Below are 23,132 nucleotides of genomic sequence, written 5' to 3'. Positions count from 1 at the left end.
ATGAATGTAAACCCAGTAAAGTGGGATATCTAGGTCAGACCTTAGCAGTTTTGTCCACATGCATGCCGGCTGACGCCACAACATTGTGCGCAAAGATTATGTACATAATTCATGCTTAAAATGTTGACAAACGTGTTGTAGTGCTGAACACATATAGTCAGGGTTTCATTTTACATAAACAACCTCATAGTGTTTCAAATATGTCATTGCAAAAGAACAGCTACAAACTAAACATCTGACACATACGACTTCAGACTATAGTATTTAGGTTTTTCTTTCCAGGCGCGAAATTCTGTGTTAACATTGTCTTGAGGTAGGCTCAATTAGAAATAACTCTTTGTTATCGCAGAGTAGGCAGGCTATGTTTAAAGATTATAGAATCTCGTGGAACAGTAAGGGTAAGGTAACTGTCATACTTCTATGCGTGCTCTCATACATGATCTATATAGCCTGATGAAAAAAAGTCATTAAATTGTTGTAAATTTTAGTTAAACTTAATCGTGATTGCTATATTCTAAACTGGCGATATTGCTGTTATATCCCTGCCGTGCTGAACAAAGCGCTAATGCTCTGCCTTGGTCCTTACGGACGGAGACGACGAGCAGCGAGGGCGTCCTTCGGGTCCGCTCGCCTCTTTCCGGGAGACTTCGGGCGCGCTGCCGGGAGCCCGAAGGGGCGCGAGCCGTCTCCGATGATCCACGGAGATGGACGAACCCCAGCTCTGATTCAAGCTGCCGATTCCGCTGCCCGGTCCCGCTTTCAGGCTCCCGATTCCGCTCGACAGGCCTTCTGGAGATGACGTCACTTCCTGGTCCTCTCTTGGCGGTGACGTTGTGGGAGACAGCGGGGTCAGTGACCTCTGTCGCCATGGCGACAGGCTCTCGTCAGAGCTGAGACGAACGACGCTCGTGACGGAATCCCAGGTGACGTCAGACCTCCCACCGGATGTAGCGGGCGGCCTGCTTCCGGTCCGGAGCCCGGAGCGGCGACTGCCGAAGATCTCGCGAGACTTGAAGAAGTCTTGAGACTTGGAGTCGCTCCTTCCGTAGGACATCTGGATCTGCTTGTCGCGCATGCGCCGCTGCAGAGACTCGATCTCGCGCAGTTTGAAGTCGAGGGCGGTTTCCAGCCGGGCCATCTCCTCCTCCGGGTTCAGGTCGCCTGGGAAACGGCAGGGAGGTATTCTTATTGGCTGGCTAATCTTAGGATTTATACAGCCGGGACTGCCCACCTTAAGTGTTAAAGTCCTTCCCACATCTTAATGGGACAGCGCCCGCTTGGCCGTGCAGCTAAACAATAAAAAAAACCACCAAACATCCACATGTACATGTATTTCAGCTACAATGTCAGATTCGGTATCTACTAGTGGTATTTTGTGATCCTACATGTCCTCTCTGGCATGCCACAAGTTCGACCCGAAAAACACAGCGCAGCGCACCACGACTTTCCTCACCGTCCTGTGCGCAGCCGCCATCTCCTGCACCTCCGGTTTCCCCCGCTAGGTGGAGCTCAATCTGCACCTCGATCTGGTTGAACTCCTGCACGCGCATGCCCAGTTCCTTCACCAGCCGGTCCAGGTCAGAGTTCAAGTCGTCCGTGACCTCCTGTCGAGGTACCTTCGTCTTCTTCCTGGAAAACGTGATAATGTCCATATATGGTTATGATACTTAAAATAATCTTCGTCTTCTTCCTGGAAAATGTAATAATGCCCATATATGGTCACTGCTGCAAAATGATCTTTGTCTTCTTTCGGGAAAACATTATAATGCCCATATATAGTCACAGGTACGAATAGCCGTACGTCATAATGCCAATATATGGTATCAATGCCTATATATGGTCAACCAGTCTTTATGAAAACACAACTCGAAACTTCTAACTGAATCTTACTTCTTGGGGTCCTCTGACGGAAAGAACTTCCTCCTGAGCATGCGCAGTTCGTGCTTGGCGTGTTCTGTGCGCATGAGCACCATGGCCAGCTCCTGTTCCGCCTCGCGCACGCGCAGTCGCGCCAGGTCAGTCATCCTCTGCAGATCCTTCGACTCTTTATCCTGACGTCAGAGTTAAAATATCGGAAATTAATTAGTATTGTATCCAGAACCGTGCTGTATCCAAAACTGTGCTTTATCCAGAACCTTGCACATGCGCGGTTCTGGATAGCCCACCCGTATTCAGAATCGTGTCTGGAGCAGGTATACATTATTGGATACGATGTAGACTATCCGGAACCGTGCCTGATCCTAATCCTAACCCTTTCAGGCATAGAACTGGATAGGCACGGTTCCGGATACGATAGACGGCCTATATGTAAAAAAAAATCTCGCATACAGTTTAAGCCTTTACATGCTTCGCGTCCTTGGATACACCAAGACTACCCAGAACCGTGCCTGATTTAGTCCATTCAGTAATATAGAACAACATAGACACGGATCTGGATACGTTAGACGGCCTGTATCTATAATTCCGTAGGCAGTTTAAGCCTTACATGCTTGGCGTTCATCCGTCCCTGCCGCTCGTCCAGTTCGAACCTCATCCGGTCGTACCGCTCCTTCATGTCCGTCCGCAGCTGCTGGCAGCTCAACTGCACCCTCTGGCGGACGTCTTCGTATCTGCAGCACAAGGAGGTTAACATTTAGCATGAAAGATCATCTGTGTTAGCCAATACTAGTAAATTGGGAACAAGGCTGACGGAGTCGGCCGAAAATTTGGGTAAGCCCCAATTTACTTCGTGTTGGCTTGAACGTTTAGCCCTTTTAGTCATAAGGTTAACATTTACATGTACTAGTAATACCAATACCGGCTTTGGGGTGTATAGTTATACTGTACTTAACTTCAAAGCTTATGATATAAATATCCTCCGCTGTCAGACTTTGTACAGACCCATGATGCTGATTCGAAACGGACAGAAAATGGTTCCAAGATTGCTTTCGAAAAAAATTGAGACAGAAGTATTAAGAAAATGAGTATAAAACACAACATAGACACTATCCTGAAGTGTGAAAATCGTTCCGTACCTTTCCTGCTCCTCTGCAAACACCCCCCCCCCCACACACACACACACTCATGCATGCCCTCTTAGTTTTTTTTTTTTTGGTAGCGAAAATATGTTCCGTACCTTTCCTGCTCCTGTGCTTTCCCCCTCTGCAGAGCCGCCGCCATCTCCCCCAGCATGCCGTCATACCCCGCCCTGAGCGCGGCTACCCGCCTCTCCTGCTCCTCCTCCCACGCGCGAACCTCCGCTTCGTTCTCTGCTGCTTCCTTCAGCGCGGCTTCAGCATTTTCCTTCTGGGAATCCTGCTCCTAGAGGTTATGTAATAGGAAAATAGTGGAGTGGATTGTTCTGCTCTTTGTATGCTTTTAATGTAACGGCTTCATATGATGGATTGTCGCAAATAAGCCTCGCGATTTAGCCGTTAACGCGTTATAGCTGCCAGGAGGCTTGTGTGTACATTTTCTTGTTCCTGTAATAAACCATTCTACGTCTATATTACGTGTATTTTAAGCATGTCGTCTTAAATAGCAGACTCTTGTAAGGGCATGGACAATAGGAATGGTAGGTTTATCGGTTTGTCTCCCTTCTTAACAGAAGAGTATATTTAAACGACACTCAATTCCATCGTGAAAAAAGGATTTTACTCAAATGGAACGACACTAGTGTGTCGTGTGAAACATGTGACTTAATGTGTACACAGATAAAAAATACAATCAATTATTTAACCCTATCTAGCCGGGGGGGGGGCTAAAAGTGCCCGAGCCAACTTTGATGTCGGATAGCGTCCGATCCGCTAGTGCTAGAACCACCAAACGTGGTGCCTTATCGTAAAATATTGTTGGCAACGATTTTGTATCAGTGGATCATTTTATCTTAGTTTTATTTCATTTTACTGAAAATACAATTAAAGTACGTATATACTACTAACGTACCAACAGAGAAGCCGACATCGCTTCCTGCAAGTTCCCCACGACGTTTTGAAACTTTTCGGCGAGCGCCTGGTGCCTTTCCTCCACCTGCCGCTTGGTGGCGCTATTTTGCTCTGCGACCTCCTGTATGCCCTTCATTAGCATTTCCACCTGAAAAAGTTCTAGTGTAAATAGTGTTGTATCCAAAACCATGTACTCAGACACGGTTCTGGATAGCCCACGCGTATCCAGAAATGTGCCTGGGACAAATCTGCGTTGGATACACAGTCACAGAGACTATCCAGAACCGTGCCTGATCTTAAGCCTAGCTCATTCAGGTATAGAACTAGATAGGCAAAGTTCTGGATACAATACCAATTGCTACTGATGACATCGTAGGCCAGGAATACCTCCGATAGCTCTTAACTGGAGCCCTGTGTGCATTGCATGATATAACTCACCGTGGTACGTTCTGTGTTTTGCAGAAATTGCAAATAAATGAGCCATGGTATACAAAAGAAGTTCAAAGGTCGCCCGCTAGCTATAATAGGGGAATCCCCTTACACAACAACACCTGAGCTGGCAGCCATTTTAGTTTCACAGGTGAACACGTAACGCTTCCTCCTTGGATTCATGTACTGCAGGGCGTTACTTTCCCGTCTGTGAACTATATTTTGAAGTTTCCTTTCCTGACTTTGACAACCTTTACTGTTAAACGTCCTAACTAGCCGTAAAGGTCGCCTTTAATGCGTCCTTTCTTTGCTTCAGGTGTGTTCAGGTGAACACAAAACAAGATGCCTTACATGAACGCCAGCGCCAGTGTTGTTGTGAGCGGGCTGTCGGGTCGTGTGAACAGTCAGAAGCTGAGGGAACATTTCGAGTCTGCGCACCGTAACTCCAGGATACTACAACTTGTCACGTTTTCAAAAATCGGAGCTGCGCTGGTAGAGTTCCTGACGCCAGAAGGTGTGTACATTTACATTCATCTCACAGTTCAGTAGAACGTGATCATGTAAGGGATGTTCTATCACACCAGAACAGGAACATAGTACCGGCAAACAGAGGCGGGCCATGGGGCCCTGAAGCCGGCTAATAAGCAATCACTGTTATTATTCATCCCGCAGAAAGGTTTTGTAGAGACTAGTATTTGCGGGAAACTTTAAGACAAAGGGTTAATCTTAAGACATGACGATATCGTTCCTGCAGACGCCGCCGACGTGCTGGCAAACGAGGCATTGCTGCAGGTGAGAGGGCTGTCAGCCATGCTTCTTCAGGATGGAAACAAGAGATCCTTGTCGGGAGGAAGATGCGCCGGTGCCTTACATAATTTCCTCCGGTCACTGCCTGGTCTGCGTAGGCACACTAGAGAATCAGGTAAATGTTTCCTTGTATGATCCAGGCGTTAGGTGGCCTTAGGTTAACCAGTAACAAACGTCACGTTATGGAACAAGCTCCAAATAACAGTGGAATCTCCTGTCAAACGAACAAGCATAATTAGGTTAAATACACAGGTAGAGAAAATAAAAACGAGGAATTTAAACCAATATATAGGGTCAAAACTGTAGATTATTTTCGAAGCTCTGGTGACCAATGTTGTCAGGCCTGTATTGGCGTCCGTTAAGTACGCTGGGTAGCCTGTGTTACACAAGCTCTCGGCCGGAGGTTAATGACCCCCACTCCAAGGCGGCAACTTCGGGGCCGCCGGCCGCCAGGAGCGCGATTAGTCAGGCTAGTACGCTGGGGGGGGGGGGGAGATAAATTTCTATAGAGATGCTTAACCGGTAAATGATTATCGTCCTGTACTGTTGACTTTACCACTTAGTGAAAACGTCGTCTTGTTTCCTACTGCAGGTAGCTTCCAGGTGTCAATCGGAAACTTGGCTGAACCCGACATGGATCCAGACGCGTGCCTCGTTGTGAGTGGGTTTCCGGATGAAGAGAGCTCCTGGCCATTTTCTTTTTGGACGAAACGACTGGTCGAGTTTCTGGAAATAGGAACTGCTCTGATCGAGTTCTCTTCGCCAAAGCGTAAGTACACACCTGTACTCTCAAGTGTACAACAGAACATGATAACGCTACTATATTCTGCCAAGATATCAGCTGTTCTACTTGCCTTTTCATGTTTTGTACTCGATCAGACAAAACTTTATTGCCATTTAATTGCAATTAATGATATACCGTGAGCATATATAATGATAAGGTATGTTTGTAAAATGTACGTGTCTTCACACTGACCTGACAAGAAATATATGTTGCTGCCACGGTTGAAAGACAAAAAAATTTACATGATTTAAGTTATCAATCTCATTCTTTTCACATATCGTTCATGTAGACGCTGCCGAGATTCTCGCAAACGAGAGTAGACTGCTGGAAGAGACAGGGCTGCAAGTGACAAAACTGGAGCCCCTGCTGTGTCCCAAAGAGGACGAGACACCCTCACAGATACAGTTGTCTCAGCTTCAGCGACAACTCAAGACCGCCAAGCAGAATCTGAACAGCAAAGAAGAGCAACTCCAACAGGTGACGACGGTAAATGAAAGCCTACAAGCTGCACTCAGACGTGAGAGAGAAGCCCAGAAAATCTCAATCAACCTGAGTCGGAGGCTGGAACAGGAAAACAGTCAACTAAAGAACCAGGCAGAGGCTGACAAGAGGAAAATTGAAGGACTGGAGAATCAGCTGCAGATCTCTTCGTCCACCGAAATCAGCAGTCTGTACGAGATGAACTCTGACCCCCGCGGGGTGGCCGTCATCATCAACAACATCCGGTTTGAGGACATGGCGGACCGGGAAGGGGCTGAGGGGGACACAGGTCAGGGTTTTATTTTACCCAGAACCATGCCTGTCTAGTTCTATACCTGGATGGTCTAGAGATAGGATAAGGCACGGTTCTGGGTAGTCTACCCATGTCCAAGAACAAAATTAGTTGTGGATGGTTGGGTGGGTGGGTGGTTGGGTGGGAAATTAGTTGTGGATGGATGAATGGATGGATGGATGATGATAGATATATAAGGATTGATAGGTAGATATATCTTCCTTCATTCCAATCCAATGTCTATCTTTTACACAGATCGCCTTCGAGAAGTCTTCGAAAGCCTTGGCTTCACCGTCCTGACCTTCATCGACCTTGACCACGCCAAGATGGTGGCCGCTTTGAAGGAGCAGGGCAAGGCCGACCACTCCAACCATGACTGCTTCGTCTGCTGCATCATGTCGCACGGCACCATGGGAAAGGTCTTCTCCTCCGATGACGTAGGCTTAGATATCTGTGAGCTCATGAAGCCCGTCAATGCTAAGAAATGTCCGTCTCTCAAAGGGAAACCAAAGCTGTTCTTTATCCAGGCTTGTCAGGGGGAGAAAACTCAGGGTAGGGAGAGCTTCGATGGCGACCATGACGCCAAACCTGTGCCCTTTATCTGCCACGAAGCCGACTTCTTCCTGGGTCTGGCCACGGTGCCGGGCTATGTGGCCTTGAGGGACCCGGACGGGGCCCCTTACGTGAAACATTTGGCAAAAATACTGAGAGATTTCGGCCCAACGCACGATCTGTCTGCCATAATGGCCATGGTGTGCGACAAAATGAACGAAGTCGATGCTGAAAAGTGTGGGTGGATCTCGTCCAACCACAGCACTTTGCGCAAAAACCTCATCTTCAAACCAAAGTGATTCACTTTTGGTTAAAAGCGAACGGCGTGGCTTTGGTTTCTCTTTCGGCATCCTGTTTGGTATAACGAAATGAGATGAGACACAGATATCTATGACTATTTGTATGGCCACACCCATTTTGTAGCTGCAAATTCTGATAGAAATTTCACATAGAATGTAAACACATGGAGTGTCTGAAAATTGCAGTGTGTTTTGCAGTGATGAAACAAGTTATAAATTGTTGACCAGTTCTGTTTATACATTGTTAATGCTTTCTTCTTATATGATGTGTCACAGGGATATCAATTATCAAGTATTGTATCAACAGGTAATAGATTTGTGTTTGGCACTTTTTCATCAATGTTAAAGTATGAAAATGTTCAATGCAATCAATCATCCATCAATTTGTGTAAACAGTTCTTCATTTAGTATTCAAAATGACAGAAAAAAGAATAGGCCTTGATCCTATGAAAACTACAAGGCATCCAATAGATTTGATTGTCACCCTATGTACTAGCATGAAGCGCTGTATAAGCCCAAATGTACATTTGCAGCAATGTACAGTTCAGTGAATTTTAAATTGTACAACTTAAATTTTCGATGTTTTCATTAGCTTTTCAAACAACTCTCTAGCTTTTCATTAGCTTTTCAGACAACTCCTGAAAATCAATGATGTAATAAATTTTTCTGTGTATTACTGCTGTTTTGTCAGATTGCAGCATTTCTAGTTGTCAAATTCAGCTGGTCTGATCCTAGATTTTGTGCAGACTTTAATAACATGTAAAGGTACATCATATAGATCTTCTCGGAAGGTCTTTGAAGAATATCTATTTTCATATGTACCTGAGACTGTAAAGATTTGTGAATGTTAACATTTATCTGAACATTTTAGGACACAAGCTTTGTAGAACGTCAATGAAGTAAACCCTTCTTCCACCTAATATGCATTTTAGCTTTGTTACATGTAATCAGTTTGCAGGCAATAAACATATTCCTATCAGCTATCATATGTCTCGTAGGCAATCATTCTTGTGGCGTCGAATGATCAAGTGGTTACTAATAGGCTAGCGGAAATGAGATCAAGAGGTCACGGGTTCGATCCCTGGCGTTCCTGGCTGGACACCGTGTCCTTGCGAAGGAATGGGATGGGTGCCACTGTCCAACACCACGCCTTAGACACAGTGGACTAACAAACATCTGTCCCCACAGCCTCAGAGATCACTTTTGCCCTAAAGCTTTTCTATACAATCATTAATTAGTATATTTCTCAATCAGTGAATCTTTTGAAAGGTAGAAACTCGTACCTCCAAATTTTCGATGTCCACTGTACGTCTTGATCACGGAGTGACCTAGAAGATCCACACAAGTCTCGACCTAGTCTCGTGTTCTCGCGAGACTTGGTCACTCCGTGATCAAGATGTACAGTGGACATCGGAAATTTGGAGGTACGTGTTTCTACCTTTCAGAAGATTCACTGATTGAGGAATATGCTACTAAATGACTGAATTAATATACTACATACGTAACAGATGAACCTCGTCAACGACAATCATCATTGTCTTCACCCACCTGCTGGTCCAAATCTCTCCTCTCCTCCTCCAGGTCCAGCCTGCTCCTCTGCTCCAGCTCCTCCTGCTGAACCTTCTCCATCTGCCCCCCCCACACACACACACACACCTGCCGGTCCAGCTCTCTCCTCTCCTCCTGCAGGTCCAGCCTGCTCCTCTGCTCCAGCTCCTCCTGCTGAACCTTCTCCATCTGCCGCTCATCCTCCAGACGTCTCAGTAACGTCTCCAGCTCCTCCCGCTGATGCTGCGCACGGAGGTACCTGCACGGGACGGAACAGGGAATTATCACAGGAACAAGCAACAAGACGTCTCAGCAGCGTCTCAGCAGCGTCTTAGCAGTGTCTCAACAGCGTCTCAGCAGCGTCTCAGCAGCGTCTCAAGCTCCTCGCGCTGCTGCTGCGCACGGAGATATCTAAGGAGGTTGGGATAACAGTGTTGTTGTTGTGCCCTGTACAGTGCTTTATCCAGAATTGCGCTTTATCCAGAACCATGCTTTATCCAGAATCATGCTTATGTACGGTTCTGGATAGTCCACGTGAATCCAGAACCGTACTTTTTGGGGGCAAATCTACGTTCTTGGATACGCCCAGAGCATTCAGAACCGCTCCTGATCTTATCAAAGCATGAGTTATATATAATCTATGAACGTTGGCTATGTGAACTAATTTTGTATACTATCCAGCCTTTTTGATAACGTGTAACAACCGATCCATCAGTATTATATTGCAAACATATTCCAAAAACGGATCCATCAATACTATATTTACAACGTATTACAGAATCTCCACTATGTTTCCATACCTCTTGCGCCACTCCTTTGCTAACCCTCTAACGTGCGAGTAGTTGTCCTCGGCTGTGTCTGTAACGCTGGTATCTATAGGGTCAGTGGAGTCCTCCATGGTCGTGAAAGAACCAGCCACTAACAACGGATCTAGGGCAGATTTTTCCTGTCACAAGGCAGCCGACGGTTGTACGTCACGTGCAAGACTGCCCCAAGAATGTCTGCTTGTGGTCGCACGACGATCGCGCGACGATCTCACGACGGAAACTTTCAACTCCACCACCGATCACGATAATACGACAGAGCTAGGATGTCAACTTTGGTCCCGATAGGGCCTGTCATGTGTTGTGTGCGCGAAAACCAAGAACACAAGAGAACCCGTCGCAATCTTTACAAATTTCAGAAATCTCTTCTATTCAGTGCACAGATAACCTAAATCATCTTCATAAATAAATTATATAGAGTAAACTGTGGGTCTTTTATTCTCATGGAACGGACATACACAACGGTTTTCCCTGTCGTTTTGTTATTTCGGTATTTGCACATTGAATAGATCTTTTGGTGGAATAATGGCAGCTGAAAGTCCAGTACCTCCATTTTCTAACGAACAACAGCGCTTGCCTTTTGTAACACTCCCTTGTATGACTCTTTCATATCGCTACTCTAAAGGAGTTTTGTGTGAAGCCTAGTCACTGGTGGTATCTTAGCAACACGCAAATGTTGAAGCGCCCGTTACCAAGACCTGACAATCACAAACAGCTGAAGTCTAAATATGTAGGTATAAATTTAGATAGTATAAAGAGAGAAGAAGAGTCAACATTGTCAGGAGTCAGTACAAGCACATTGTCACTGTACCATTTAGAGAAAAATACTGCAGGTAGTAAATCTGTCAATAGAATTAACAGAAGGTGACTTTGGTTTACTCTCCTTTGTCAGTCCAGACGACACATTCTATCCCGTCGTGTCACCCAAACAAAACATTATGTTAAGGTAGGCAAGTATCATTTCTTTTAATATTTTCAATCTTCTTCTTTTTACCCTTGATAGAGAAACTTTGCAATGAACAGAGCACTTCATCCTCAATACTTTTATTAACACTTTTTTACATACATAAATCGGCCTCTATGATCTACCTAGACTCAAATAACAGTAACTTGTATCTCTTTACATACACATGATAACTCCATATGCCAAATGTAAAGATATACATGTATAAACGGTTGAATGTAGATATGCAAACGCTCGTACAACTTTGAAGTCTGTATCTGTTTTGAAGTCCCGTCATGACTCAGGGATTTGCATGAATCGCCTAGAATATTCTCCTTTAATTACTTGAGAAGAGTTGTTTGTTTGTAACTATATCACAAATAGTAACTTGAATCTGCAATGAATTCAGAAACGAACGAAAACATAATATCTTATTACAAGTCCATCCAAATTGTCTGAATAGCCCCTTTAGAGTCAGAAGACAGTCTGGCAGCTACTCGGGGAAACGTTGAAGTACTTTTTCCTTCTAATCGACCGATTCGCTACTTTGGAAGATAAAGGGTGCTCCTGGAGGCCGGTTTGCGTCGATGACGTGCCCTTTGACCTGTCGTAAAGTCCCCTGGCTTTACGACACTTTAGTATTTTTCTCAGCTCCCCGAGTTCCCGGCTGTTCAAGTCTACAAGAACCTGCAGGTGAGTCAGGTTATCCCACAGCATCTGCTGAGATCGGGGGGGAACTCCCGGTGGTAAGACAATCTTCCACATCCTCTAACGTCTCCGCCATTTCCTTCCGCTGTTTGGCCACGTTCACGCAGATCTGTCTGGTGGTCTGCGCGATGTTTGTGTCCGAGATTTCTCCGCGAGTCGCTGCAACTTTCTCCTTATCCAGTCTCTGCACCAGGGAGATGGACAGGGTACAACTTTTCATCCATGTACTGCACGGTCTGCTGAAGGTTGCGTATCTGCTCAAACACCATGCAGAACTCTCTCTTCAGATCGCCCACTTTTCCCTCCACTTCTGACACCAGGTTTGTGTTCTCTTGGTGACCTTTCTCGTACAGGTTTACTAGATCCATTTCCTGCCAGGCAAACTCGGCTTTCAGCTTCGCGTTGTCCATCTGAATCTGCCGCTGGACATCCTTCAGTTCCGACTCTAAGGATTGTCTCAAAGTTTCCAGTTTTGCGTCTTGAAGAACTTTCTCCTCCACCTCCGCCATGAAGGTATCGTGAAGACGTCTTGCGCGTTCCTTCTCCTCCTTCCACCTGAGCTCATACGTCTTGGTCTGCTTCTCAAGGAACCTTCTTCTTGACTTATTCTGCGAGTCTTCATCCTCCGCCGTCTTGGATAGTTGTTCCTTCATGGCAGCCGCCCGGGCAGACACGCGCCAGAGCCGACGAATTCTGCTCTTCCGCTTCTCCAGCAAACTCCGGTTCTGCTGACTCTCGTCTTTCAGCTCCTCTTCAAGTTTCTGCTTGTCTTTTGTGAAGTTGTCTGTCTCCTTTCTCCGCATCGCGCGCTCGTAATCCACCTGAAATAGATGTTTCCATACTATTAGACACTTCACTAGCTGCACCTCATAGAAACGTCGGACAAAAAACAAAGACAACCTGGTGATACATCCAAGTTACGCACTTATTTCATAATACCACATGACAATACAATAAACAATATTGCCCCCTTTCTCCAGTTACCCAAGATCATTTGGATACGCCCAGTGCCTTTTCATGTATGCTCGTGTTAGTGGTGGGATTTTAAGGTTGTCATCATAAAGTATTGACGAAAATCCTAGTAAAAGATGTAGTTTGCATGCCCCCCCCCCAAAAAAAGTCTGAATAGACCGTTTCCAAAATCATATCCAGTTGCTTGACTACCTGTTTTATTGGCGTATTTTATTACCTGGATGTCTAACCTTCGCCGACGGAATTTGTAATTGTTCGTAATTGTGAGATGAGTCGTTAAAGTTAATTAAAATTGCTAACCTGAAAGTTGAGCTCGGCTAGTTTCTTTGTCGGCCAGAGAGAGTTCTTGAGTCCGTTGATCAGCTCCTTAAGCTTAGTGATTTTCTCCTCGTACTTCTCAGCCTGAGCCTTCAGACTCGCCTTCTCGTGCTGGCTGTGATAATGGGAAATAAGGATTTGTTATATACAATATATGACCACATACAATGCTCCTTTGTTACATTATGAACACATTTGTTCTTCAGCATCTCCTCAACTCTATGTTTGTTTGTGGAGGAAGTGAAGGACTTGGTTACTAGACATTGGCTCCTTATCAGCTTAACGTGCACATTCTGGGAGAGGCCAGATGTGTCATTTCTTATCTCTTTCATGTGCACTAGCGATGCACCCTTTCAGTACACCTTCTAGCCTAGCAGTTGAAAGTCTGATAAGACTACACAAATACTGTACGTGCATGACGAATTAAAAGTAGTCACTAGGCACATTTTAATGTGCTTGTGAAGATACTGAGGAAATGAATGAATGAGTGAGAGTAAATGAATGAATGTTTGAATGAATGAATAAGTGAGTAAATGAATGAATGAACGAATGAACAAATCCCCCAACAAAACTGCAGTCCTTACGTGTGTTCTTCCTGCATCTTGAGCTGTTTCCTTAAGAAGTCCTCCTCCATCTCCCGGCGTTTCTTGGCGGCCGCCTTCAGCTCCAGACCCGCCGTCTCGTACTTCTGACGCCACTTCCGGGCGGCCACCATGAGGTGGTGGATCTGCTCGGCCTGACGGGACTCCGTGTCCGAGGAGATCCCGGCAACGGAACCGGTCACTGGAACGGGACGGCATCTACCGTTATAAAACACTGGAACGGCACGGTACCATAAATACTATAAACTACAGTACTGTTATACAATAGGACACCCCGGCAACAGATCCGGGCGGCCACCATGAGGTGGTAGATCTGCTCGGCCTGTCGGGCTTCTGTGTCCGAGGAGATCCCGGCAACGGAACCGGTCACTGGAACGGTACAGGATCTATCGTTAAACACAATATCCACTGCTATAAACTATAGTACAGTTATACACTGGGACACTCCGGCAACAGACCCGGTCACTGGAACGGGACAGAATCTACCTTTTTTTGAATGCCCCTGTTGTATTCAGAAGCGTGTTTAGTACAGAATCATTCTTCTGGAGAGTCAATGCGTATCCAGACCCGTTTCGATCTAGTTCTATGCCTGACTGGGTTAGGGTTAGGATCAGACACGGTTCTGGATAGTCTCCGCGTATCCAAGAACATAGATTTGCCCCAGGCACGGTTCTAGATGCGGAGTATCCCGAAGCGTACCTGAGTGTGTATAAAGCACAGAAACAACAATGCCTTATGTCCACCGTTATAAAACATGGCACATGCTACATAATTATTTAGGAACGCTTTATCAAGCAATAGCGTTCCTGGATACACGTCGACTATCAAGAACCGTGCCTGAGCATAATCCTAGATAAAGCGCGGTTCTGGATACGCGTGGACTATCCGGAACCATTCCTGAGCGTTGCAAAATGAAGTACGGATACAGCAAGGTCTTTACTTACCCGATCCCGCCGGCGTGGACACTCTGCTGCCCCTGCGGCTGGACAGGGCAGACATCACCGCGCTCATGCTGGTCCGGGGCGGCGTGAGTCTACCACTGCTTCAACACGATAACTAGCCTGGTGACCGGACCGCCGTCAGCTCAGTCCTATTCCTTCGGCGCCGAGAGCGTTTGGGGCCGCCAACCAGGCCTCAATTACCGCGCTTCGGATGCTGGAGATTGGTCCTGTGCTGGGTAAAGGCTGGGGACGAAAAATTCCCGCCAAGCCGACCAAAGGTTTGGTACCCAGGCTACACAATAACCTCCAGGCAGATTTTGGTAGATACAAGTCCGTCAGTGATATATTATCAAATAGGGAACACGGTATCCGCCATTTGGCTGATGGAAAAATATATGCCAGTACAAAATAAGAAAGCCTGGTAAAGCTGAGGCTAGCACTGATTCAACACGATAATCTTCTACCAGATCTTTGGTGGCTACAAGACCGAGATACTATAAAACAGGCAGGGCAGTACCCGATACGCCACCATTTGGCTGGACGACAAAAAACGAATACTAGGTACAAAAAGGAAAGACACAATAAAGGCCTAAAAAGGCGTCCAAGGCTAAACTCTTGCTTTGGGAGTATCAACCTGCCACAGATCTAGGCCAACGTGAGAATCTCACTGTTTCAACGGGCCACTGTGATGTCCTACTTCACTCGTCGGCCTTCCCGGTAAAAAAATTGTACGGCAGTCTCCTATCATGGCTAGAACATTAACACAGGTTAGAGCCTTCCCAGCGAGATCTTGTGTCGTGTTTTGGTCGGTGTTTTGCCCTTCCCACGGTTGCTAGGGGCAACCAAACACGGATCCACAGCAAGCTGTTTGATATGTTATCTTGTACAGGAGGTGCGATGTGCTAATCTTTGCTTTATGTTTCGGAATTCCAGTTTATTATCTTTTCATGCTCCATGAATGCGTGTCCCACATACCCGACAATCATCACGTGACGGGGCTGTTTTCTTAAGGTTTGCGGGAGCAAGTGGTGAATCATGCTTTATTATAGAGGAGCTGAAATAACGCACGCTAAATTATTCAGAGAAGATTTGGAGGATTGGAATAATGTAAACAGTGATGCAACGTTAACGTCTTTGGGTTTTCAAAGGAAATATAATGTTTTTATGAAGTCTAGACCTTGTTTGTTTGTTTGTTTGTTTATTTTTATTCATTTATCCAGGGTGTATATATTGCCACTAAGACGTTTTTCAATGTGCCCTGCAGGCATACATAAATAAATAATACGAGAAAATAATATAAAAAAGACCTGCTCATGTCAAGGACATGCTGAGACGTTTATAGGCTGCCGATATAGTGTTTGGTGACCTACAGACCTACATAGTTTGGCGTTTCAACTTTAATGTAACATAGTAATGTAGCAATAATTCCTCCTAATGCTCTACCTCACTTATCTAACGCGCATGAGGGGGGGGGGGTGAATATGCGCTAAAGGTCATTGTCATTGTCGTTGCCATATATGGGTACATTATTATACATGTACATGTATGTTAACCTACCGTCAATAGAGAATCTTATAACACAAATCGGATTGGATCTGTCAGACCAGGTAAATGATCCCTGTACAATTGTGTGTTGGAATAAAGTTCAACCTTTTGCTATGATTACTACCAACACAGATGAACTTTCATGATAATTAATTGTTTCTTGCTTCCTGCATCAATATCGCATCTGATTGGTTAGAGAAGATTGAAGCCAGCTGTTGTAGTTTTCCTAACAAACTGGGTACATTAACTTACTACAGGTGATGATGGGTGGAACCATTGTTTGCGCCTAAATAGGGGAGTTTAATATATTGTTAGCTCTTAATTTACAACGAAATAAGTGTGGGTTTCTCATGAACCATTCCTAATACATGTTGCAACTAACATACATATCGGAAAAGTGATTCCAGATTTCCTTGCGTCGCCGTTTGGGCAGTGAAACGAACATCCTTTGTTTTCGTGACGTTATCATCTACCTGCAGAAACAAATGGAACAGTCCGAAGTCAGGCTATAAAGTTGTGTAAATCAGGAAACCCGTACAGTCCGTACAGTGGATGTAACATGGCGGGGTGAGTTTGCTTTTCTCTTATTTTTCTACCTCGTGTAAAGATTTGCTCCCCCCTCCCCCCCCCCCGCTTGCAATACGCGGATGTAAAGCAGGTCTTACATCTACAATCTTTCTGTTGGGAAGGCAGCCCGTTGCCTTAGCAACGAAAAGATTCGTGCGTTGTATAGAAGTAACTCGTGCGTTTCGTGTATATCTGTAATTCGTGCGTTGTATATTTGTAACTCGCGCGCGAACGTTGTATAGTTGTAATTCGGCTTGCGGCGCGAAAACCTTGTATATTTTGCTTTGTTGTATGAATATGTTGTGTCACATGCCATGTTAAAATCCATAGAATTCCCAAGACTTACTCTTGTGGAATTGGATGGGTGAACAAGTAAGGAATGTTTTGAGTGGTACACGACATTCCTTACTTACTGTGTAGAAGTTAACCAGTTTTCATGGAACTGTGTTAAAATTCCATGAAATCTTGGGTAGAATCTTAGTGGTGGCATTTCACGTGGTTGTGTTTGTATTTTAATTAAATAGTGGTTAAATTGTTGTTCTTTATGCTTGCTGTGCGCGGGGCATCTCACGACGTTGTTATAGCTGTAAAACGTGCGTGGTATAGATGTAAACGTTGAATAGTTTTAACTCGTGCGTTTTATAAAAGTAACTCGCGAAAACCCCGGAGACTGGAAATATGATGCAGCGCGATTCGATTCAGATATCTTACAACACAAAAAATCTTACACTACAACAGTTGAGTCTTTCTTTCGCAAACACTCGCAAGCACGCACACAAACACGATAGAATTCTGCTTTAAATGTATGATTGTTAGAGCCCACGTGAATTGACACCACTAAAATCCACAGAATTCCAAAGACCTATTCTTAGGAATTGGCTGGATTATTGTAAGAAGTAGGTAGTCATTTAGACTTAAGTGTATTAACATGTCTTTCTCCCCCATGCATAAATAGCTTGCTATAGTATTTCTGGGGTTTAGGCCCAACTCATGGCTTTGTTTTTTTGCCCCATCTGGGAAGGGTGGGTAGCTTCGGGTACTGATAAATGTTAAGCAGTAGTTTGTAAATAATGATATAAAGTCTGTTAGGCTCGTGCCAAACCCCCCGGGGTGTGGGTGTAATTTCAGCGCTTGTCCTTTTCTTAGCCCCCCTCCCCACGTTGCTATATCGTATCTTTCTACTGTCTGTATTCGCACACACGCACTGCCAGGATGTTTCTAAATAGCCAATACATTAGAAGGTTTTATAACTTATGTAAAGGTTCTGGAGATACGAAATTGTTCATGATGCTCAATATGTATCTGTACAAAAAGTACATTGAATAAAGTGTTTTGCAATACAAACAAAACATTGACCATGTTGTCGTCCTTTCCTCGCACACACTGTCAAACGCTTAGTAAATCACTAAGGTTAAAACCAATGTCTTAATTTCAGAAATGTCAGAAATTGAAAAACAGTAAAGACATTCAAATGCACACGTCTAATATGTGATACTCAAGCTTGCGAATTTCATGCTGTTCTTGTTTCTCTGTTTCAGGATCGCCAAACGCCGGGTCAAGGCCGTGTGGCATCCGAGAATGAATGGAGGAGCTGACAAGTGAATGAATGAATGCATGAATGAATGGGTAGCTGAACTAACGGATGATTGGGACAATGGGCGAATGAGTAAACTTGCCTGTACTTGCTACTAGTACAGTGTATATGTAGCTGTAGTCTGTCTAGTCCACCCAGTACAGGGCAGACAGCGATGTTTGGTACCGCTTGGTTCTCCCAGGACAGGGTGAAGCAAGCAGTATTCGCGCCTTATACTCGTTATTAACGCGTGTCTTTGTTTTATTTCTAACACTACAGCTACACCATGTGCTGGAAGACAGAATTTGGAGTATCTACAACACGAGGACTTCTCCCTAAAGACTGGCTGTTGGAAGGAAACAGACTGCTTCTTGGCTCTTTCAGCTCTGAAGACCAGGCTGTATGGAAAAACAAACGAATGGATGAACAAACTAATTGATGTGTAATAATTCCATCCTGGTGTAAATTTAGTACATGTAATTAGTTTCTTCCCAGTACAGGGTTGGAAAAGGCCGCTATGTGTTTGCCTGGTTCTATAGTACTGTATAAATCAAGTCGACATTGTATATTATACCAGATATTAACGTGAACCTTCTTTCTCTCTTCTCTTTTCTCAAAACACAGGCCCACCCTGGACTGGAAGTTCCGTGGGTTCTACAACGCGAAGACTTCTCCCTGAGGACTGGCTGGTTGAAGGAAGTGTTCCTGGCTCCGTATCTCCGACCTCAAAGAGAGCTGTTCTTGCTGTGGCGTATCCTTCATTAACTTATGCAGGTTTTATGTCTAGTAAGCTCTTCAATAAATGTCTTGTTTGATGGAATTCACTGCTAAGTAAATAATGCTATGTCTTTGATAAATGTTATCTGTAGATCGCATTTTGATTGTTTGGGTCTGTGTGCTTGTTCTTGGTATGTTGTTTTTCTGTCATTACGATACAGATGAGGCAGGATGAAGATCGCCGGTGAACATCAGGACCAACAGGAAACAGATTTACCCTTTTGAATGCGTTTATGTAAAGAATGTAGCGTCTTTCCTGTGGTTTTGTTTGTTGACAAGGACGGAATAGGTGGGGAGGGTAGTAAACTAGGACTGCATGTTGACAAAATTTTGGTCCCAGGCACTTCCTTTTAGCCATGGGAAATTGGCGCACATTAATTATTGGCAAACCGACGCTCATCCTGACATGACCGCTTATAGTCATACTATATTTGTCATTCTTTCTGAATGTTAGTATGGAATTCACTCAGCTCACACTGGTTACAAAGAAAACAATAAAATTCGACATTGAGAAGATTGTGAACAGCTAAAGGAAACTGAGGTTTAAATAAGACTAAAAAATAGGCAGTCTAGATGTATAACAAACAAACAAACAAAAACCAAAACAAACTGTAGAGTAGGATTTAACCGAGAAACAATAATATTAGATAGTCAGGTATGTAAACTTTTAAAACCTTAGAAGACAGGCACAAATAAAACATTGCCTTCGTCTCTTCTGGCTGTTCACTTTTACAAAAACACCTTCTGGCGTCATTTCTGTCACAAACTTCTGTGAGCTGAGTGAAACTCGTAACTTTGTTGTAATGTTGTCGGGACTGTGAGTGGTTGTTGTCAGGATGGCGTCCCAAGTTACCTCGGCAATGGAGGCAACACCTTGACGCGGTGCCGGGGCTTCTACCAAGTTTGTCTCCGGAAAATAAGTAAAACTGAATCTAGTCGGTGTGGTCCTGGTATGAGTAAACTTCTCGTCCTTATTATTTTATTGGGACTTACTGATCTACAAGTCTTACTATTTGGGTAGTTTTCGTGTATTATTGCCTATACTTCCTGTATTCATGATTCATGCATATCCCTTACAGAGTTGGATATACAATAAATTTTGCAAGGTTGTTTGTTTGCTTGTGATTTATTGATTGATTAGTACTAAATGATTACAAAAAGTTTTGAATGGACTTCGTTAGAGAGCCTTTAATATAAGAATTGAAAATAATATTAGTTCATCATTCGTGTAATTTGTGTTAAGCCATTAGGCCAGATCAATTTACTTTCATGGTTCATGGCAAATGAAAAAGGAAAGTATAAAAGATACACCCACGGCATTGCTTCATTCTTTCGAGTGGTCAAAATTTCAGAAATACGTACGCACACACTACATGTAAGTGATGAAGTTATCATAGGTCATTGAAATTAATTGTTCCAGTGTCTTTTGCACCCGTAACGGTATCATTATGATTTTAGTAAAGTTGGCTGCAATTGATGTACTTTAATCATAGACGCGTACGTTAAGTATCCTTGGATACCGCCTTCCTACCTTTTGATAGTCACATTTCTAACCCGGGGCCCGGCCGGGCTGTTTCTATTCACGAAAAGTCAACCATATATTCAAATAGTTTCCATTATTAATTTTTTCCAATATTTTTTCTGCTTTGTCGTTTTTACATACTTTTCGTTCCATAAGACTAACTCCTAGCAGACACGTACCACACGTACGTCCAAAGACGTGGAAATCTTGATTTTAATGACCTATGGTAACTAAAGTCAAGCTCAATATCCACCGTTTTCCTTATGGTGGGTAGATTTGGATAGCCATTAGTCCATTCGTATGAAACCGATGACGAACACACAGTCCGCCTTACTGTATCCTATTGTTTGGTTTCGACGTTGTAACACTGTTATTTTCAGTCCGTGTGGACATCGACAGCGAAAATAAGGTTTGTTCTGACCTGTGCATAATGGTGTATTGGAATGGGTAGATGAAACAGGCAATGTGTGGCCACATGTTCCACTCGTGGAAAGAGCAATGGCAAAGCGTTTTGTTTCAGAGCTGGTAAACTAGTGCTACCACGGCCCACACTGCCCGAAATCTACCGTGAGAGAACTTGCGCCATGAGCAATTATGGACAATTATGAGGACCTGCATGGGGGAGTAGTGATCATGACGAATTACACAAAATTTTCGCCGCCTATTAGTACGAATTACGTTAAAGTCTCAGAGCTGATTACGACTTTACGATTTGCGGCTAATGTCCTATTACGAATTACGTTGATTTTTGGTGGCTACCTACGGATTACGAAGTCTAAAATGGCCTGATTACGCCTTACGAAAAAGGGCACTATTGATACACGGTGACGTATATGTATTTTGAATAGCTCAAAAAGGTGGAACCTGCGCGCGCACACACGGACGTTTACTTTCAGTTTTGCGCTCTTCTCGTTTTAGCGACCACACGTACGAGTACACGACTCATAAGAATCCAACTTAAAATAGGGGGTTAAACTCATATGCATAGGACTGAAGGGCATCGGAATGATTCTGGTGACATTAAACAGCTTGCTTTTCACTTTGTTTTGAAGTGTTAGATCATTTTATGCTCAACAAGGATCCAATTACTATGTGGTCGAATCTGACAACAACTAGATAGTAATATTAGCGGTTGCTAATATAGACAGGTTTGCGTTGTACATAGTCATTGTAGTGTAACTTACAATATGTTTTTTGTGTGTGCTTTACCTTTTACAGGGTTCCTTCTCATCCTTTTCTAATCCCCACTTACCTTGTAAACAATTTCGTCATCAATATACTAACAAAAGAACAATAGTTACACCCAAAACAAAATTTCACTTCTTTATGACTTCTCTATGCCCCATGACCTTTAACCTTTTGAGGGTCATGCAGGCGTCAACAGCGCCCTCCCCACGCCTTGCCCACCTACCTACCGAACTACCTACCTACCTACCGAACTACCTACCTACCGAACTACCTACCTACCTACCCTCGCAAATGCAAGGTGATGTTTCTGCACTTCTCAAAAACTGTTCCACCACTACCCTCACTAAAAATTGACAACTACCCCCTAGTACAAGTTCAAGTAGCTAAACTCCTGGGGCTCCATATACAAGCTGACCTAAAATGAAACACCCAGGTGGACCACATGGCCAAGAAAGGAAGCCAGAGGCTTTTCTTCTTGAGAAGACTCAAATCTTTCGGAGTTACTAGAGAAGATCTTGTCACCATATATACAAGTTTTGTCCGACCCACTTGTGAGTACGCTGTCCCAGTTTGGCAACCAGCGGGGCATTACACAGTCCCAAAGACGTCAACTGGAAAGAATACAGCGAAGGGCTTTTCGAATCATCCTTGGGCCTGACTACACAACCTATACTGACGCTTGCAACACGCTATGCCTCATGACACTACAGCAACTCGGACGTGAACACCTTTGTCAGACATTCGCAAGAAGACTACTACAGTCTGAGTCCTACCGGAATTGGCTACCCCCCTTCCGGGGAGACGTCAGTGGTAGAAGAACAAGAAACAGCAGCCTATTGGACACTATTAAAACACGAACTAATCGTTACAGGAATAGTCCCATACCCTATCTTGTAACACTCTTCAACAATAATGCAACCAGTATTTGCAGTTTCGATTCAAATATGTTGTAATGCACATATGTTAAGTTTGGGAGAAGAAATTCATTAGATTTTAATTCTTATGTAAAGATCTTTACCTGACCTGAATTATCACCTTGAACGTATTAGATTTTGACGTATGGTCTCAACCATTGCATGATACGAGAATTCATCAATAATTGGAGATTATTTTCTCATAATGTTTTTTACAACGGCCCTGACTCGAATGTTTCAATGATTGCTAATATTAAATTTCTAGTCCCCCAAAATAGTTCAACCAGCACTATGCAATGCCGAACTAATATGTTTGAATATACACATTTATGACAAGTCATCAATAATAATGTATTAATAGTAGGCTTATTGAAATCTGTATGCACGATATGTATTTAACCTATGACAATGTCTACTCAGAGGTTATCTTTTAATCTGTTAATTTGTAGATTGTATTTTATTAATAATTTATGTATTTCTTTAATAATTTGTAACCCATTGTTTAATTTGTCGAATTGTTTTAGCAGTGCAATTCAGTGCGGGTTTACACCAAGCACTGCGAAACTGTAATCTTTGAGAAATAAAACCAATCACTACCACTACCTACCTACCGAACGACCTACC

At 43.9% G+C, this 23,132-nt stretch overlaps 4 protein-coding genes across 6 annotated transcripts; 2 read left to right on the top strand and 2 right to left on the bottom strand.

The window, feature by feature from the left end:
- Positions 1 to 537: 537 nt before the first annotated feature.
- LOC109462053 (protein CROWDED NUCLEI 2-like) lies at positions 538 to 4,490 on the bottom strand. The gene is made up of 7 exons (XM_019758549.1): positions 4,475 to 4,490; positions 3,925 to 4,082; positions 3,116 to 3,300; positions 2,486 to 2,609; positions 1,891 to 2,051; positions 1,454 to 1,629; positions 538 to 1,161 (listed from the first exon to the last, which is right to left on the bottom strand). The coding sequence occupies exons 1-7, from the start codon at positions 4,488 to 4,490 to the stop codon at positions 563 to 565; spliced, it is 1,419 nt and encodes a 472-aa protein (XP_019614108.1). The 3' UTR covers positions 538 to 562.
- A 204-nt stretch (positions 4,491 to 4,694) lies between these two features.
- LOC109462052 (caspase-8-like) lies at positions 4,695 to 8,541 on the top strand. Its single transcript, XM_019758548.1, has 5 exons — positions 4,695 to 4,866; positions 5,107 to 5,274; positions 5,752 to 5,928; positions 6,233 to 6,712; positions 6,971 to 8,541. Exons 1-5 carry the CDS (start codon positions 4,695 to 4,697, stop codon positions 7,564 to 7,566), a joined length of 1,593 nt encoding a protein of 530 aa, XP_019614107.1. The 3' UTR covers positions 7,567 to 8,541.
- Positions 8,542 to 11,119: 2,578 nt separating this feature from the next.
- Positions 11,120 to 14,492, bottom strand: LOC109462099 (uncharacterized protein MCAP_0864-like). The gene is given in 7 exon segments (XM_019758595.1): positions 11,120 to 11,405; positions 11,407 to 11,613; positions 11,615 to 11,782; positions 11,784 to 12,410; positions 12,862 to 12,994; positions 13,464 to 13,662; positions 14,426 to 14,492. Coding segments are annotated over 7 exon segments (1,491 nt in total). The 3' UTR covers positions 11,120 to 11,315.
- Positions 14,493 to 16,521: 2,029 nt separating this feature from the next.
- Positions 16,522 to 20,038, top strand: LOC109462112. 3 transcript variants are annotated; one of them, XM_019758613.1, is made up of 4 exons: positions 16,522 to 16,534; positions 18,387 to 18,507; positions 18,732 to 18,858; positions 19,046 to 20,038. In XM_019758613.1, the coding sequence occupies exons 1-4, from the start codon at positions 16,527 to 16,529 to the stop codon at positions 19,057 to 19,059; spliced, it is 270 nt and encodes an 89-aa protein (XP_019614172.1). In that variant the 5' UTR covers positions 16,522 to 16,526; the 3' UTR covers positions 19,060 to 20,038. The 3 variants fall into 3 exon arrangements, 2 of the variants coding, with proteins under 2 accessions (XP_019614172.1, XP_019614171.1); XM_019758612.1 differs by lacking the exon at positions 16,522 to 16,534 and adding an exon at positions 17,524 to 18,132; XR_002139736.1 differs by lacking the exon at positions 16,522 to 16,534 and having other exon boundaries at positions 17,524 to 18,549.
- The last annotated feature ends 3,094 nt before the right edge of the window (positions 20,039 to 23,132 follow it).

Source organism: Branchiostoma belcheri, unplaced genomic scaffold (genome assembly GCF_001625305.1).
Source record: "Branchiostoma belcheri isolate BF01 breed outbred unplaced genomic scaffold, Haploidv18h27 scaffold99, whole genome shotgun sequence".
In the NCBI taxonomy this organism is placed as follows: Eukaryota; Metazoa; Chordata; class Leptocardii; order Amphioxiformes; family Branchiostomatidae; genus Branchiostoma; species Branchiostoma belcheri.
Note: the sequence above shows the minus strand (reverse complement) of the source record. Positions and strands in the feature narration are given on the sequence as shown.